Genomic DNA, 18,817 nt, shown 5'->3' with positions numbered 1-18,817 from the left:
GGTGCTCCTCTTCCATCCCACAATCCAAAGACATGTTGGTAAGTTAAATACCTTTTTGGAAAATTGGCCCTGGTGTGAGTGTGTGTATTTGTATGTATTGTGTGTGCTCTGCGATGGACTGGTGTCCCATCCAGGGTGTATCCTGCCCAGCAGCTGTTGCTTGACACGACCCTCCATGATCCTGTGCTGGATAAAGTAGACTGATGGATGAAGTCTTAACTATTACAGTCATTTAATTTAAAATAATGTATTACAGCTTTTGAATGTAGTCTTAAAAGAAACATTTTAATCACAAAATAATTACAAATATTATTGACAAAGATGTCACCATTAAACAACAGACATTTAAAATGTATTTTATCATAGGAAATAAAATATTAAATTTTCAAAAATCCTATCCTCAAAAATAATCTGAATAGAAATTTCTCATATTTACCATTTTTCTCTGCAATCAAGCAATATGCTGTACGCATGAGTAATAAATACTTATGCCCCCCAGATTCTAAAAAAACATTTAAAGCTAAACGCAGCCAGGTCATGCAGTCTCCTCATAGACAGATACACCTGTCCAGGTCTTGAGCTCATGATCCCTGAACTGTGGGACAGCAGTGCTAATGCACTTACTTTGAGGTCTATCTACAGTATGAAGCCTAGAAGTTAACATTTAAGGTAAAAAAATCAACGTATACTGTATATCTTATACAGATTATTTATGTTTCACAGTCCTTAACGATTCATTCCTACAATTCATTCCTTGTCTTCATAAGACGCTTAACATCCCAAAGGATCCCAAAGCTCTGGACATACAGGAGGGACCCACTTTATCCCCCATTAAGTTCATCACGCACCTGCCTGACAGGTACAGATCAGGGGGAAGTGAGGAATTTCATCACCCAGTGAATTTTGGGGGAAAAGTGAAGTTGACTGGATTAGCAAACCCAAGGTGGAATTTAAGAAGGATACCGGTGTTACACGTTGTTGCATTTGGATATTTAATAAATAATAGTAAGGAATTTGGTTTAATGTTCCATCACAAGAACAGTACATTCTACAGCACAGTGTCCCTTTTCACCATGTCAGTGGTTTTGATAACATTGGTGTTTAATGATTTACAGATGGAGAAATATACACACAAGCTATAGTAAAAGAGACCAGATGTGATCGTTACTCCATCCAAAAACGTCCCTTAGTCTGAGGGGATCTGATCTCATGTTTGGAATCAGCACTGCTACCTCCATGAACTGTTTCTGATCACACACCTTCGTGGTTTCCCACAGAGCAATTACTGTTGCACATCACAACACAGTTATCCATGAATTTTTGGTATACAATAAAACTCCCAATTAGCAAATAGAAAACAACAGGTGATTCAATTTTTTATCCAACTGATTAGTTCAATTCAGCAATTGGGGTCAGAGCCATAAAACCACTGGTCTCTAAACCCCACCTGCGTGTGTTTAGGACAGCAGAGAAATCCTACACAAACGCAAGGAGAACATATAAACTCCACACAGACAGGAACCCTGGAATCAAACTCAGGACCATTGAGGGGTAAAGGAATAGTTCAAAGACGTACAGGTAAGTTAGAAAATCGGCCCTTGTGAACGTGTCAATGTCTGCATGTGTCCTACCTCAGACGTGCTGCTAGTCGGTGGCTTTGTGGCTCAGGATCTGTGCCTGTGGCTGGAAGGTTGCCAGTTCGTATCCCGCGGTCAGCAGAGGAATCCTACTCAGTTGGGCCCCTGAGTAAGGCCCTTAACCCCAACTGCTCCAGGGGTGCTGGATAAATGGCTGACCCTGTGCTCTGACCCCAAGCTTCTGTCCCTGTCTGTGTGTCTCATGGAGAGCAAGCTGGGGTCTGTGAAAAGACAGATTCCTAATACAAGAAACTGTATATGGCCAATAAAGTGATCTTCTCTTAGTTAGATCTGAAGTGTAAAGTGTAGTTAAGTCACCAGAGGGCACTCTTAAGACAAAGAAATGCGAGTCCAGCCATACAGAAATCACCCAGTTGAAGAAGTTTGCACTGTTACTACTTCAAGGTCTGACAAGTAAGGCATACAAGTGATGGACCAGATGCAAGGTGAAAAGGTTAAATGCAACACAATGGCCCAGTCAGCACCTTAACCGAGATTAAACAGAGATTAATGTATACAGATCCCCCCAGGTTTGACTATAAACAAAAAGGGTTCTGTCACACCACAATAATTACAGAAGCCAAAAGATGTTAACATGTTAATTGCAGTAGTATTCTCTTCTGAAACATGGGCATAGACTGGGAAGCCCATCGCATGTATCTGTTTTATAAGAGCAGTCAAGGCTGTCTTCATGTGTCCAGTCCTTCGATACTCAGGTAAGGTGAAAGCCATTCTCATTTCACACAGCTCATCAGAGAAACACCAGGAGACTGGATTCCCACTGTCGTCCAGGATACAGGCACTGGGGAGGTGCTGGATACAGCTCCTCACATGGTTGAGAATGAGGTCACTTCCTCCAAAGTCAAATTGCTTCGCCACCAGCTCAGCATGGGAAACCTTCAGGCTTGAGATCTTCAGTGTTGGGTCACTCCTTTAAGTAAAAGGCAAGTAAATAAACAACATATAACACATTATATCTCTGATTGGACACTATGTCTTTGCATTTTTGTAGAAAATAATAAGACACATATTTGGAGATATATTTAATCCAATGTGTTAAATACAGGTGGTATCTAAAATTAATAGTTACAGTTAAACGTGTGTAATACTTTTCGTAGAAATTCAAAACACTAGCGCTCTTCCCCTATGTAACGCAAACTGAGTGAGTGTGTAAAACATAAAAGTGTCACATAAAAAAAAGCTTTAAAACATTATCTTAACATCTACGAGGGTTACTTAAATAATTTAACTAGACTTTATTCTCTGTGTAATAAGCCTTGCACTCACTCATTGTGTAGAAGACTCTCGGGATTGTGATGAACCATCAGGTTGTAGCCTTTGAATTCCTTCACATCCATTCCACTGCCGGTAGAAACCTCTTTTATTAAGTCGCAGTAAGAGCCTGGAATACCTTTTTAAAAGAAAGATTGTACAGTGTTATCACAGCAAGTATTAATGACAATGAGATGCCATCTTTAAACAACATTTAAAATTCATGTTGTCATAGGAAATATCAATGGAATTTTGGGAAATTACAAAAACCTTTATCATTACAATCCTAAAACACATTTAATATAATTTAATATCTATATTCATTTTATACAGATTTTATGCACATTTAAATACATATAAATTGATGCTGAAATGACCGACCCTCCAAATTCTGTCAAGTAACAGAAACACAAAAGATGTGAATTCTTATCGCATAAATTTTAAACCAACCAATTTCTGGTCGACACTGCAGCACTCCAGACAGGTTGGAAGTCAACTTTTATGGAAAGGAAACATATAGAAACTACTTGGACATCCACAACAACAGCAGTTGAACCTGAATGCTGCTTTTTGCCTTAGTTAATGGAATGAAAGCAGAACATTTAATAGTTCCTTTTTGTCAAGTAGTCAAGTCTGTGCACATTCTTTGCAGTGGAATCTTTCTACTAAAAAACACGTTTTAGTAGTTCTTACCAGCTGTCAATTTGTGTTAGTGTTTAAAATGTCAATAGAACAGGAATAATTTTGACCTGACATAATTTTATCCTTTGCAGTCAAAGCAAAAGTGGCTGGAGACAAACAGAGTTTGAATCTGTTTTTCAAAGTTGTACCTATTCTTCATAAGGAAGGCTTTAAGAAAATACGAACATTTTCTTTTGCAAAGAATTGCGCACATTCCTTGCAGTGGATCACAGATTCTGAGAATGACCAGCATTTGTGTTTAAAATGTTAACAGAACTTCTGGAAAACATGGAAATGTCATGGTTTGTATGTAAACAGTTTTAAAGTCTGATCAGTGTTCTGTTTCTGAAGAAGGACTGGACAGTACAGTTCCAATCAGTTCATGGGCTTGTGTGTGAATGTAGGTGTGGTTGGTTTCAGTTCATGAATATACATTGTGGATCATTATGAGCGCTTAATGAGCTACAGAACCTCTCACAATGGTGTCTTGTGTCCAGTCTATCACCCTGTCATCCATCAGCATCGCCCGCAGATTCTCAAGATCCTTCGTGAACATTGTGCACAGATTAGGGAACTGAACTGGATGGCTTGTCAGGACCTGGGAAAAGAGACATCAGATTGAAAGCTGTCAAAATCACATTCAATTTCTTACGTAATTAAACTTGCTGTCTGTGTATAACACCGTGATCCAGGTACTCCCCAACTCCAAACTCCACAAGTCTCACCCTTCAGTGTTTCTCTGTGATCAGTAGGACATGAGTGTGGACACTTCTTGTTTGTGATCATCACAATGTCCAGTCAGATAGATGTACAATCGTTTACAGGGAGGAGGAGAGAGCTGGTGGCCCTGGCCTGTCTCTGTGTCTTTTTGTATTCCACCCCCACCCATTGGACAGCACATCAAAGCAGAGGTAACCACGAAAAACTGAAGAATTTCTGAAGAATTAGCGCAAAACATTTTCAGGTGTTTTTACATTGTGGTAAGACCTGCTATACATTGCCTTGTACTCCTCAATCATAATTGCTTTTAAAGAGCTTTGTGCTTTGACTAACTTTGCATCTGATATTTCTCTTTCCCAAAATGGTTTTTAGATGAGACTACACATCCAGCACTGTTACAAAACTCCTATTTGCACTCAATATGAAGACAGGTTTTGCAAAAATAATTAAAATGGTTCTAGTAAAAGCATAATCCCTGTTATTTAAGTTATTTGTAGTCTTTGCTCTTTGCATATTTTCAGATCTCTCTTGTTATCCTGTACCTTGTTTTGACGTCTACAGATGACAGTGTTGAAGTTTGGCCAAGAGTCCACACAGATTTCAAGGCTGCACCTGTTACTGTTCATGATGTGGAGGAGACCCCCATACACCTGAATAATACAGAGCACATCATCATGCAGCAGGTACAAGGTGTTCTCACACTGCTCATTCTGGAGCTACAGGAACACAACACAGACGCAGTAATTTAAAATTAAAATTAACACTTCCAAAGAAAATAAGATAAAATCAAATTCATTATAACATTGTCTTAGAATGTTATGTCAGTAACCACTCAAGTATTAAAATGCCACCTTTCATAATAAAAAATTCAGATCAGAAGCAATACCCATCAGAAGTGTATATAAAATACGTTACCGTGATCGATTGAGGAATCTGCTTGAGAAGGATGTTTTTCAAGGTAGAAAGATCTTTAAATGATTTTAAAATAAACATCTCTATTGCTAACTGGCCTGGTACTATATGTCCTGAATCTCTGAGGTCCTCTCACTGATCTGCCTTCTGCTCAGACCCACTTTTGTAAGGGTTTCCTGCAATATCACAGATATATATACACGCTCTCACTGTCAGCCATGGTGAACCAGGAACAATTAAAAGTTCACACCCAGCAGCTAGAACTCTTTGCCCCCACCTGAGGGCTTCTGTGCCTGGATCTGGATTCTGATAACAGGTGTGTGGAATTACATGCATCCAAAAACATCCTGGTAGGTTAGTTGGGTTCTGGGAAATTGGTCTGATGTGAGTGTATGAGTGACAGTGTCTGTGTGTTCCCTGCGATGGACTGACCTCCTGTCTTGCACACGTTGCTGGCCAGGTCAGGCTCCAGCTTCTCTGTGATCCCGTACTGGATCAAGGGGCAAGGAAATAGGTGGGTGGATTGAGAACTGTAAAATTTACACCTGGGGATGTTTTGTTAAAATGTACAATGCACTAGTAAGAGCACATTTTGAATATTGAGTTTGGGGCACAACATTGAAAAGATATTGCTGATGTGGATTCAGTCCAGTGAAGAGCCACAAGTTACATTTTCAGACTTTAAAGGAATGTCCTGCACTGACTGAAAAAACTAGACATTTTTTGTATTTAAAACAACCAGATCTTTATCTTATGATAAAGATAAACCAGGCAAACCAGTCATCCAAGGTCAAAGCTCTTCAGAATCAACAGTAAAATGAAAACCAGAGGCCAGCAGCCATCTGCCCCTATAGCTCACAGCTGGCAGCCCACTAAAGTTCAGCGGGTGTGAACCTGGCCAGTACCTGGATGGGACCTCCTGGGAAAGCTAGGGTTGCTGCTGGAAGAGGTGTTAGTGGGGCCAGTAAGGGGTTCTCACCCTGTGGTGTGTGTGGGTCTTAATACCCCAGTATAGTGAAGGGGACACTAAACTGTATAAAGGCACCTACCTTTGGATGGACAGAGACATAAAACTGAGGTCCTGACTCTTTGTTGTCATTATAAATCGCTACACAATGCTCATCTTCAATCACTGGTCATGGAAAATGCTCTTCGGTTGTAATGTACTGTACAGCTTGTACTCCCTTATCTCAAGAACGCTGTCTTGATTGTGGTGAACCATCAGATTGTGGTCTTGGAGTTCTGACATTTACTCCATTAATGGAGACAACTTCTTTTATCGGGTCACAGTATGATCTTGGGATATTTTAAGATTAGAGAAATTATTTTCTGCTATCATGGCATTTCTTAAGGACAAGGTTATGTCAACTTTAAATGTACACAACACTTACCTTTTTGTTCTTAGGAAATAACTGTGGAATTTCAGAAGTTACTAGAACGTTTCAGAATTATTTTTTACAAATGTATTAAATCTCTGATATTTATATTTTCCACTTTAATAAGAGAATATGCACCTGTGAACAGAAACAACATTGCACTGAAACAAAGGATTCTCCATGTACTTACAGGTAAGGAAAAGAAATGCTGAATAATACATTTACCTCCTGCTCCACAGAAGACAGACAGTTTTGCATGTCTGTCTATTGGTATTCAACATGTCCATGATTGGGTTGAGTGGAGACTGTACTAACTGGAGAAAACCCAGATAAGCCTGGACAGAACATGCAAACTCCACACAGGCATCCAACTCTCTCAGTGTAAATGTTCACTTTCTTGGCTTAAATAAATTCAAACAAATATATGATGAAAAGATGTAAACAAGACGTGTTGCTTTACCTTATCTAAGGCTAAAGGGCAGGTACATACAGTACTGATCTTTGTTGTGCAAGATGGTGCACATTTCTTGCAGTGGCTTAGTGTTACTGGGATTGAGAAGTGTCACAAATCTTCAGGTTTGAAAAGCTTTATTTTTCTCTTTTATTTTCTCTTTTATTTTTGAATTGGAAATAGTGTCCTTATTGTTTATTTGTAATGTTGACTGTCTACCCCTGATAGACAACCTCGGTGACTAACTACTGTATATGTTATTTATCTTTCTTATCTTCTGCCTGTTGATGACGGCATCGCGGTGGTGCTTGCAACAGCTGCCCCTATTGACAAATTGAGTTGAAGAAAATCTTTTTTTTCTCTCCTTTTTGAGTTTGGACAACACTCGCTCTCTAGGAAGCAGTGCCTTTTCTACTGGAAAGAAAAGCAAGTTAAAAGAAACAAAATCTGTTCTTTCGCCATCTGCCACTGATGGTCTGTCTTTTTTCCCCTCCATCCCCCCCAAAAATTGGAAGACATCTTTATTTTTAATACACTTTTCTCAACTTTTAATTTCCTTAATACATCACTTTCCCTTCCCTTACTTACTAAACAATATTAATTTTCTTCCACTCCGTGTATCGTACACAACATTCAATATTTACATGCCTGTTTAAATGGATATATCTTACCTGCCAGACTATAAGCAATATTTTCATGTTGAATTTGTGGGACAGTGCAATATTTACGGAATGACACACATTGACAGTTTTTGTACTTGTTGAATCAAAAATGCACCTAAAGATAGACGGAAAAATAAAAGTTTTCTTTTTCTGGTCACATCAAAGATTCTACTGTTTGAATAATTTACTTTTGAGCAGAACACTAATTGTGTGTGTGTGTTGTCTGTCTTCCCAATTTGTAAATCAGGAATTTCCCAACTGCCCATGCCCTGCTATGTGCTTTGCAATGTGCAACTAGAAAACAACAGGTTATTTGGATTTTTATCCAATTAATTTGTTTAATTCAGCAAATGGGGTAAGAGCAGTAAAAACAGGTTTCTAAACCTCACCTGCATGTGTCTGGGAAGAAAGCAGGGACCCTGGGAAAATCCCACACATAGAGAACATGCAAACTCCACACAGACAGGACTCTAGGTGTAAAGTATTAATTAAAATCCCCAAGCCACCTCAGTGGACTTTCTATGCACCTACGTTCAGATTCCTTTATGACAACAGCTGTTAATATCTGCTTTGAATACATTTATTCTGATATTTCTCCTTACCAACTTGGTTTATGGTTCAAATAAATGCTCTATACTTTAATGTGTTTTACAGTCCTCCACTATTACAAAATTCCTTTCAGCACACTACTGCATATGTGAAAATGGGTTTTGCAAAAACAATAGAAACAGTTCTAGTAAGAATTTAATTCTTATTTAAGTTACCTAGTCTTTGTATTTTGCAGACTTCTCTTGTCATCATGTACCTTGTTGTGCTCATTCCAGAGCCACAGTAACACAACATGCAGGGGTGTAGATGGGGTGGTGGGAGAGGTTTCAGAGAGATGTGCTACTGAAGTCCAAGATGTATTTATGTATTTTATTTAGTAACCTCTAATAATAAATCAAGAAGTTAATTAACCCAAACATTTTGTTTTTATTAAAAAGTGAAAATTAATCAGATGAGGATGATGTATGTTTCAATGTGACTCCATTAACTGGCCTTTTGAATACAAGAATTTTTACAGCACGTTTCCCAGGGACAAACGTGTAGTTGATAGATTTAAACATGTTAATTGAAGAAGTATTCCCTTCTGCAACATGGGCATAGATAGGTAAGCCCATTGTATGCATCTGTTTTAGCAGAGCAGTGAAGACTGTCTTCATGTGTCCAGTCCTTCGATACTCAGGTAAGGTGGAAGCCATTCTCATTTCACACAGCTCATCAGAGAGACACCAGGAGACTGGATTCCCACTGTCGTCCAGGATACAGGCACTGGGGAGGTGCTGGATACAGCTCCTCACATGGCTGAGAGTGAGGTCACTTCCTCTGAAGGCAGTGTGCTTCACCACCAGCTCAGCATGGGAAACCTGCAGGCTTGAGATCTTCAGTGTAGGGTCACTCCTGTAAGTAACAGGCAAGAAAATAAAGAAGAATATAAATTTCACATAATACAAATAATTAGCAATGCCAACCACTGTGCCACCATGCCCTCCCAGTCAAGTCTTTATCCTCTCTCTAGTCTTGCACTCACTCCATGTGTAGAATACTCTGTGGATTCTGATGAAAAATCAGTTTGAAGTCGCTGAATTCTTCAACATCCATTCCTCCGCTGGTAGCAACTTCTTTTATTAAGTCACAGTAAGAGCCTGGAATACCTTTTTAAAAAAAAAACAGGTTGTACACTGTTTTTACAGCAAATTTTTGTGGCTAAGAGATGCCACCTTTAAAAAAGCATACTATTTAAAATTCATTTTATCATGGGAAATAACTCTGGAATTCTGGAAAATGTCTAGATGTTGTCATAATTATGACACTCAGAAGTAGATGACATTTCACAGTTGTTTTTTTCACTGCAATAAGGGAATATAATATCTTTACATGTTTATACATTTGCACTGAAACTGACAGAGCCTCCAAATTCTGGCAGATACGTACCTGTAAATGAAACACAAAAAAACAATTTATCTCCTTTATCCCATTTTGGCATACAGTAAACATTAACCAAATATTTTATTGACACTGTAGCACTCCAGACACATGACAAGTGTTCTGCCCAGACATTCAAATTCCAATTAAATTATTCAAATATCAAAAATGTGACTGAAAAATTCAAATGACTGTTTCAGAAGATGTGACATAATTTTATGTGTGTTTGTGTTTTATTCATTGAGCTAAAAACAACAACACTGCAATGTGCAAAGAACTTGTAGTGTTAAACAAAATTTGTCTCTTCCTGTTACTTTTTCAAAATGTTTGGCCGTGCTGATCCATACTGTGTTCCGGAGGAAATGAGCTCAGGATCCCAGAACTATGAAACCTTTTTATAGCCAAAAATAAAAATAAATATAAAAGCTTGATGTGGAAAAACAGAGACCCACAACAATGCCAGTTATTTCTGGGAATTCATACAGAGCCCTGCCAGATCATGAATGGGATTCTGCTTTTCATGTATGTTAAAGCAGCTGGATATTTAAACAGTACTCTCTGGTCCCCATGACTGTGCACATTCCTTGCAGTGGATTACTGATTGTTAAAACGAGTAGCGCCACAACACTCCATACAGTACCTTACTAGCTGTTCATGTGCGTTAGTGTTTAAAATGTTAAAAGAAAACACGGAAACCATGTAAATGTTTCCTTCTTCTGTAGAAGGAAGGTACATTTGCAATCTAGTCTTGAGAGTGTGAATGTGTGTGTGGCGAGATGCAGTTTTAGGAGATTAACGGATTAGGAATAATGTGGCTCCACAGGACACGGAAGTTACTTTACGGACCACAGTGCCTGACACACCCATCACGGCCTTTTGGTTAACTTCTTTGCACTTTTCCTGAACTTATGCTCATACTCCTCCGAGAGTGGTACTGTTATATGGACCCTCACTGGGGCAGCTAGGACAGCTGACATTGCACAGGTACGCCCTCACTTGTCTTGTTAGTTTATTGACTTGCTTCAGCAGCAGTCAGATATCAACACATGCTTCTCTAATGGGAGCTCTGCATCCCTCACAGTCATTCCTCGCATATCATATCGCAATACCTAATGAGATATAGAACCTCTCACAATGGTGTCTTGTGTCCAGTCTATCACCCTGTCATCCATCAGCATCGCCCGCACATTCTCAAGATCCTTCGTGAACATTGTGAACAGATTAGGGAACTGAACTGGATGGTGTGTCAGGTCCTGGGAAAAGAGACATCAGTCTCAAAACTCAAATTCACATTCAATTTCTTACATAATTAAACTTACTTTCTGTGTATAACACAGTGATCCAGGTATTAACCAACTCCAAACTCCACCAGTATCACCCTTCAGTGTTTCTCTGTGATCAGTAGGACACTTCTAGTTTGTGATCATCACAATGTCCAGTAAGATAGATGTACAATCATTTACAGGGAGGAGGAGAGAGCTGGTGGCCCTGGCCTCTTGCTGTTTGTGTCTTCCAGATATTCCCATCTTTAAACTGGCATGTGTCTTTTTGTATTCCACCCCACCCATTGGACAGCACATCAAAGCACAGGTATCCATGAAAAACTAAAGAAGTTCTGAAGAATTAGCGCAAATCATGTTCGGGTGTTTTTACATTGTGGTAAGACCTACTATACATAATATGTCATTTACATTGTGTTTTGCTTCTATGCACTTACTACATTGCTTTGTACTCCTCAATCATAATTTAAAGAGCTTTGTGCTTTGACTAACTTTGCATCTGATATTTCTCTTTCCCAAAATGGTTTTTAAATCAGACATGTTTTTTCATATTTAACGCTACACATCCAGCACTCTACTACAGCATCCAGTTACAAAACTCCTATTAGCACTCAGTAAGAAGACAGGTTTTGCAAAAATAATGAAAACGGTTCTGGTAAAAGCAATCCCTGTTATTTAAGTTATTTGTAGTCTTTGCTCTTTGCAGATTTTCAGCTCTCTCTTGTCATCCTGTACCTTGTTTTGACGTCTACAGATGACAGTGTTGAAGTTTGGCCAAGAGTCCACACAGATCTCAAGGCTGCACCTGTTACTGTTCATGATGTGGAGGAGACCCCCATACACCTGAATAATACAGAACACATCATCATGCAGCAGGTACAAGGTGTTCTCACACTGCTCATTCTGGAGCTACAGGAACACAACAGACACAGTAATTTAAAATTAAAATTAACACTTCCAAAGAAAATAAGATAAAATCAAATTAAAATAAAATAATTTCCATGGCACATTCACATTATAAAACTCTAGATATCATTGTCTTACTATGTTAAGACAATAACCACTCATGCACTAAAATACCACCATTATAATTAAAAAAACACAGATAAGAAGTAATACCTATTGCAAGTGTTTATAAAGTACATTACCATGATTGATTGAGGAATCTGCTTGAGAAGGATGTTTTTCAAGGTAGAAAGTTCTTTAAATGATTTTAAAATAAACATCTCTGTTGCTAACTGGACTGGAACTGTATGTCCTGAATCTCTGAGGTCCTCTCACTGATCTGCCTTCTGCTCAGACCTGGGTTTGTAAGAGTTCCCTGCAGTATCACTCATACTGTATATATACACACTCTCACTGCCTCTCACTGTACACCTGGAACATTTTAAAGTTTACCCAGAAGTCTTTGTCCCCACCTGAGGGCTTCTGTGCCTGGATTTGGATTCTGATAACAGGTGTGTGGAATTACATGCATCCAAAATATCCTGGTAGGTTAGTTGGGTTCTGTGAAATTGGTCTCATGTGAGTGTATGAGTGACAGTGTCTGTGTGTTCCCTGCGATGGACTGACCTCCTGTCTTACACATGTTGCTGGCCAGGTCAGGCTCTGGCTTCTCTGTGATCCCGTACTGGATCAAAGGGCAAAGAAATAGGTGAATGACAGCACCCCTTTTAACTTTTGTCGTCTTTGTCATTGATGGATTACCTGGCTATGGACTCTTGCCTACTCTGGATTTTCCTGTTTGGACTTGTTTGCCTTGGCCACGCCCCCCCCCCCCGAGCACCAGTGCACCGTCGACACGCCCCCCTGTTCGTCTACCAGCCCTGTTCCTAGTCCTCTCTCCCCCGTGTTTGTTGCACTCCGTTCCGGATTCTATCGTCTGCACAGGGTCCTGAAAAACGCTTCGTGACACTATCACCCTGTCATCCATCAGATTCACCTGCAAATTCACACGATCCTTCGGGAACATCGTGCACAGATTAGGGAACTCAACTGGGTGGCTTTGTGGACCCTGGAAAGAGACATCAGATTGAAAACTGTCAAATGTGCATTCAGTTTAAGTTGTGAAAAGATACTGTCTGTTTCTAACTCATTGATATTGCCACCACTGCAGCTCCAGCAGTCTCACAGTTTGTCAGTCCTTAACATCAGATACAACTCACTCCTTCTTTATAAGCTGCTTAACACCCCAGAGTTCTTGATATACATGAGGGGAGCCACTTTATCCCCCATTTAGAGTGACACACGCAGAAGTGAGGAGTTTGCTTTATTTATAGACGTAGGACAGTGAGTACTTATTTCATTTGAATACAAGCCTTGTGGGTTTCCCTGGATAGGCTCCTATTACTACCAGACCTGAAAATATTTTCATGAATTCAGGTATGACAATGTTTCTTCCCTTTCTTGTCTTTGTGTTTTTAAGAATGTTCTACGATACGTTAGTAGTATATAGAAACACTGAGCTATAAAAGAGTCATTAACAGGTCTGAATTAAATCCAGTTCCTGGTTAATAGAATCCCTATTCACAGAATAATATCTTTATCCTTAATTCATTACCGCTCTCACATTAATCCAGGAGAGTCAGTAGGCGGCTGGTTACCATTGTCTGGGGCAGATTGCCTTAAAAAGGGACTTTAATGATGCATTTTGGCCACTAGAGGCCACCAGATGGCATTAAAAGACACACGCTGGTAAATACAATGGTTGAATTAACCTTTATTGCCCTAAAGGAATTTGTCTTGCACATCAAGAGCAGCTAAACATGATATAGATCTTGGATAACAATTGCTTAATTAATAAGTGGAAGTAGAATTAATTGCTTAGTTGATGGAAATAGAATGATTTTCTGGTGATGTTTTTGGTGTGTGCGTACTACAGTACATACTGTATGTGGTCTCTGTTTGCCAGCCAAGGGAAGAAAAATCCAAGATCTCTGTAAGTTACAAGTAAAAGTTTTAGTTTTAATTCAGTTTCGCAAAGGTGACAGTAGCAACATAGCTAAAGGCTGTATTGTGTTTATTTTGAAGAAGTGATTTAATAGGAGAAATATTTTACTTTTTCTAAAAATCTTTGTAATAAGCCAGCTCACCCATCTGGACATTCACATCAACCCGGGGTTTGCAGCCGAGCCTCGTGAGCACAGCTGGGCAACTTCCACTCCTCCCCCGTGGGCTCTAGAGCATGACTGCAGCTGCGCAGAGGAAGCACCGTTCCTGCAGAGGAGCAGGAGAGGCTCAGCTGGGGAAGGTGCCCACAGCAGTGAGCAAACCTGTCACAGAGGAGCAGCAGCTCATTCCCATGTCGGCCCTCCAGGAAGGTGGAGCAAATCTGGCCCAACGGAAATGACCGAGTTGAGGAACATCAGACGTATTGAACAGTACAACCAACCTATTCTTTTAATGGGGAATTTAGTTAAGGGACAATGGATTCATTGTGTTACAAAAAGGAGACAATACTGAAGAGACTGTTTGAATAAAAAATATATAATAGCATAAAAGTAAAGAAATCTATTACTATATATAAAATATGAATATATATATAAACAAGCTAAAGGGGTTAGCCCTGTAATGATAAGCAATTTGCGACACATTGACAGATGTACAAGAGAAATATCCTGCATCTTAAATAAAAGAATACAACCCAGGACTAATTCTCCCTTCCTATAACATTGCTGCCAATATCAGCTGGGCATCTGCCTTCTCATTCTGAACATGCGAATAAGGAGATCAAGTCTTTAGTGTCTGGATTCCACAGTAAAAGAAATCAGCAATTCCTAAAATAAATAGGACAGTGATTTTCATTTATTAAAATAAAACAGAAGGGTTATTAGAGAAAACCTGTGATCGTCAATGTTTAGCTGTTTCTCAGCCCACTACATCGTAGGACAACAGCTTGAATTAAATCTTTTTTTTTGTGATATGCATTTTCCAAATGTGAGCAGCAAATGTTATACATTTTATGACCTATTCAACTACAACAATAAGAATCGATAACCATTATACAACTTTGTCAAACGTCTGTGAAAGCCATAGACTATACACATCATTAATAGCTGTTAATCAATCAGAATAGAAGACCATCTTGCTAACGCTATACTGTATACAGCAAATGTGACCTATTCTGTAGCACAATTACTTCACATGTGTTTAATTATATTGATAAAGTATTAAGAAATGAAAACATCACCAGATATGGATAATATAGTTTTCAACATGGCTTTCTTAACTGACCCTTTTGAAAACAAGGATTTTAATAGCATGCTTTCCTGGAACAAAAGTGTAGTTGAAAGATTTAAACATGTTAATTGCAGCAGTATTCTCTTCTGCAACATGGGCATAGATAGGTAAGCCCATCGCATGTATCTGTTTTATAAGAGCAGTGAAGACTGTCTTCATGTGTCCAGTCCTTCGATACTCAGGTAAGGTGAAAGCCATTCTCATTTCACATAGCTCATCAGAGAAACACCAGGAGACTGGATTCCCACTGTCGTCCAGGATACAGGCACTGGGGAGGTGCTGGATACAGCTCCTCACATGGCTGAGAGTGAGATCGTTTCCACTGTAGGCAAAGGGCTTCAACACCAGCTCAGCATGGGAAACCTGCAGGCTTGAGATCTTCAGTGTAGGGTCACTCCTGTAAGTAATAGGGAAGAAAATAAGAAAGAAAATTCATTATGTCTCTGTTTGAAAGTTTTATCTTTGAATTTGAATTGAATAATGCATGTGTTTAGAGATATATTAAACACATTAACATCTCCAAATATATGTGGTATCTAATATTAATAGTTGTTACACTTTTTGGTAATCGTGAACACATTCCTCTTCCCTTATGTAACTCAAACTCTTTTCCTCACTGAATGGTTCTGGAAATATTAAATGTCACAGAATAAGTATCATAAAAAATTAACTTTATAATGACTGCAAGAAAAGGTAATGAATTAAAAAGCCTGAAAACATTATCTTGACATGTACAAAGATTACCTAAATAGTTAAAAAGACTTTATTCTCTGTGTAATTAGTCTTGCACTCACTCATTGTGTAGAATACTCTCTGGGTTGTGATGAACCATCAGACTGTAGTCTTTGAATTCCTTAACTTCCATTCCACTGCTGGTAGCAGCCTCTTTTATTAAGTCACAGTAAGTGTCTGGTATACCTTTTTAAAAGAAAGAGTGTACAGTGTTATCACTGCAAACATTGTAATGACAAAGAGATGCCACCTTCAAGCACCATTTCACAGTGTGTCTTGTCCTAGGACATATGTTACGCTCATCCGAGCTGTTCTCCAGCGCCTGGTGTCGACTTTGCTCTGCCTGGTTCTGTGCTTGAGGTCTGCTGCTCCTTCGCTTGGGTCTGTAACACCTTCAGCTTCTCCCTGTTTACTGTTGTTCATGACAAAATATCTACGGAATTTGGGAAAATAAGTCATAACTAGTAATTTGGATAAATTACTAGTTGTCATTTAAATTCCTAACAATACATTTTATATATATTTTTTTCCTATTTTTCAGTGCAATAAGGGGATAACCAGGATTAAATACACATGAATCTGAGCTGAACCTGACCGACCCTCCAAATTCTGACAGCTAAGTAAAAGAAACACAACAGCCAATTATGCAATATCCTTTTCACAAAAACTTTAAACCAGCTATTTACTGGTCAACACTGTACCACTCCAGACAGGATGGATTAATGAGGAGAGGGAATCAAACCTCAGAGACATGAAGCCTAGAAGGTAATACTCATGGTAAAAATTAACATTCATAGCAATAGTTGTTGAAATACCATGAGCTTCATTAAAAAGGCAAACATTTTCTGTTGCAAATGATTGTTCACATTGCTGGCAGTGGATTAAAGATCATGAGAATGAAGAGCACCACAAATCATTTGCAAAAGAAAATGCTTGCCTTACAATATTAACAAGGCTCATGACTAACCATCTGTTCATGTGCGTCAGTGTTTAATATGTTACCAGACCCCCCATTAAACATGGAGATTGGATCATTGTGTATGTGTAAAAGGTTTTAATGTCTGAAGTCTTTTAAAGTCTAAAGTCTGTGGAAGAACTGGACAGCACAATTACAGTCTGTTCATGAGTCTTGTGTGAATGCGTGCGTGTGGTCGCTTTCAGTTCATTAATATACATTATGGATCATTATGAACACTTAATGAGCTACAGAACCTCTCACAATGGTGTCTTGTGTCCAGTCTATCACCCTGTCATCCATCAGCATCAACCGCAGATTCTCAAGATCCTTCGTGAACATCGTGCACAGATTAGGGAACTGAACTGGATGGCTTGTCAGGACCTGGGAAAAGATTAAATTAAAGCTGTAGAACATAAACAGTATACAGTACCACAGAACCTGTGAGGATTACCCCAGATCTGACCTCACCTTTTGAATCTCCACTGCTACACCTATGAACTGTTGCTGATCATACAGTATACCCTATGCTTTTCCACATCTTATGCTAACCTGCATGTGTTTGGGAAGCAGAACATGCAAACTCCACACAGACAGGAAACCTGGTATCAAACCCAGGACCAAGGAGATGTAAAGGAATAGTTCAAATCACCATGTCACCACAGTAGACACTGAAGAGACTGACTGCATATCTACAATATATTATATCTTTATATAACCACAAATCTTTTTCAGGTGTCATATGTTATAAAAGCTGATATAAAAGTGTTTGGACTAAATATGCCTCCTATATTTCTATAATATATTTATATTTATATTATATCATTACAGAGACCTTTAAATGCATCATACGTTTTTGTTTCATGGTACACTTACTGCACAGTTGCAAAACTCTAGAAGATGCAAAAGCTTGCAAAAAATAATGAAAACAGTTCTAAAAGGAGCACAATTCTCTGTTAGTTAGCTTCTTTTTAGTCTTTGCTCTTTGCAGATTTTCAGCTCTCTCTTGTCATCCTGTACCTTGTTTTGACGTCTACAGATGACAGTGTTGAAGTTTGGCCAAGAGTCCACACAGATCTCAAGGCTGCACCTGTTACTGTTCATGATGTGGAGGAGACCCCCATACACCTGAATAATACAGAGCACATCATCATGCAGCAGGTACAAGGTGTTCTCACACTGCTCATTCTGGAGCTACAGGAACACAACACAGACACAGTAATCCCTTCCATACACAGTAATTGTGTTATCATTTACCTGTGAAGAAAACATATTTATCTAACACACCTAGATACATAGAATTAAAGATCAATTCAAAGTTCTACATTACAATACAAAAAAGCTTTATAAATTTATAACTTTGAACTGGTTTCGGCACATTCACGTTATAAAACTGTAGATATCATTGTCTTAGCGTGTTAATACAATAACCGCAAAAACACATGTCCTCTTTTAATAATAAGAACTCATCAGAAGTGTTTATAAAGTACATTACCATGATTGATTGAGGAATCTGCTTGAGAAGGATGTTTTTCAAGGTTGAAAGATCTTTAAATGATTTTAGAACAAGCATATTTTGCTCCTGACTGGCCTGGTACTGTACTGTATGTCCTGAATCTCTGAGGTCCTCTCACTGCTCTGCCTTCTGCTCAGACCTGGTTTGGTAAGGGTCCCCTGCAACGTCACTCTGACCCGTCTGCTCTCACTGCCAATCTCTGTGCTCCTGGCACACCTGGAAACTCTGAAGTCCAGCCCCACTAGCGAGTCGGAGCCACAAGACTTTGTCTCCACCTGGAGGCCTCTGTGTCTGAATCTGGATTGTAGTAACAGGGGTGCTGAATGTACTCTAGTGTAGAGCTGAAAAGTTAATATTAAAAACTGCTAAGAGGCTACTTATTAAATAGATTATTTAATAATTTTATTATTTAATAA

At 38.9% G+C, this 18,817-nt stretch overlaps 1 protein-coding gene and 1 long non-coding RNA gene across 6 annotated transcripts; both read right to left on the bottom strand.

Annotated features, from left to right (window-relative positions):
• Positions 1–415: 415 nt before the first annotated feature.
• Positions 416–5,412, bottom strand: LOC102697201 (glycine N-acyltransferase-like protein 3). The gene is made up of 5 exons (XM_069183756.1): positions 5,226–5,412; positions 4,853–4,960; positions 4,062–4,188; positions 2,925–3,048; positions 416–2,568 (listed from the first exon to the last, which is right to left on the bottom strand). The coding sequence occupies exons 1-5, from the start codon at positions 5,301–5,303 to the stop codon at positions 2,145–2,147; spliced, it is 861 nt and encodes a 286-aa protein (XP_069039857.1). The 5' UTR covers positions 5,304–5,412; the 3' UTR covers positions 416–2,144.
• Positions 5,413–7,595: 2,183 nt separating this feature from the next.
• Positions 7,596–18,608, bottom strand: LOC102696224 (uncharacterized). 5 transcript variants are annotated; one of them, XR_011183676.1, is made up of 10 exons: positions 18,381–18,608; positions 17,906–18,013; positions 17,143–17,269; positions 15,993–16,116; positions 14,052–15,595; positions 12,902–12,973; positions 11,695–11,802; positions 10,789–10,932; positions 9,285–9,408; positions 7,596–9,154 (listed from the first exon to the last, which is right to left on the bottom strand). It is a non-coding gene; the product is annotated as an uncharacterized lncRNA (long non-coding RNA). The 5 variants fall into 5 exon arrangements; XR_011183674.1 differs by having other exon boundaries at positions 10,806–10,932; XR_011183677.1 differs by having other exon boundaries at positions 10,813–10,932.
• Between the last annotated feature and the right edge of the window lie 209 nt (positions 18,609–18,817).

Source organism: Lepisosteus oculatus, chromosome 25 (assembly GCF_040954835.1).
Source record: "Lepisosteus oculatus isolate fLepOcu1 chromosome 25, fLepOcu1.hap2, whole genome shotgun sequence".
NCBI classification, from domain to species: domain Eukaryota; kingdom Metazoa; phylum Chordata; class Actinopteri; order Semionotiformes; family Lepisosteidae; genus Lepisosteus; species Lepisosteus oculatus.
This window is presented reverse-complemented; position numbering and strand designations above follow the sequence as displayed.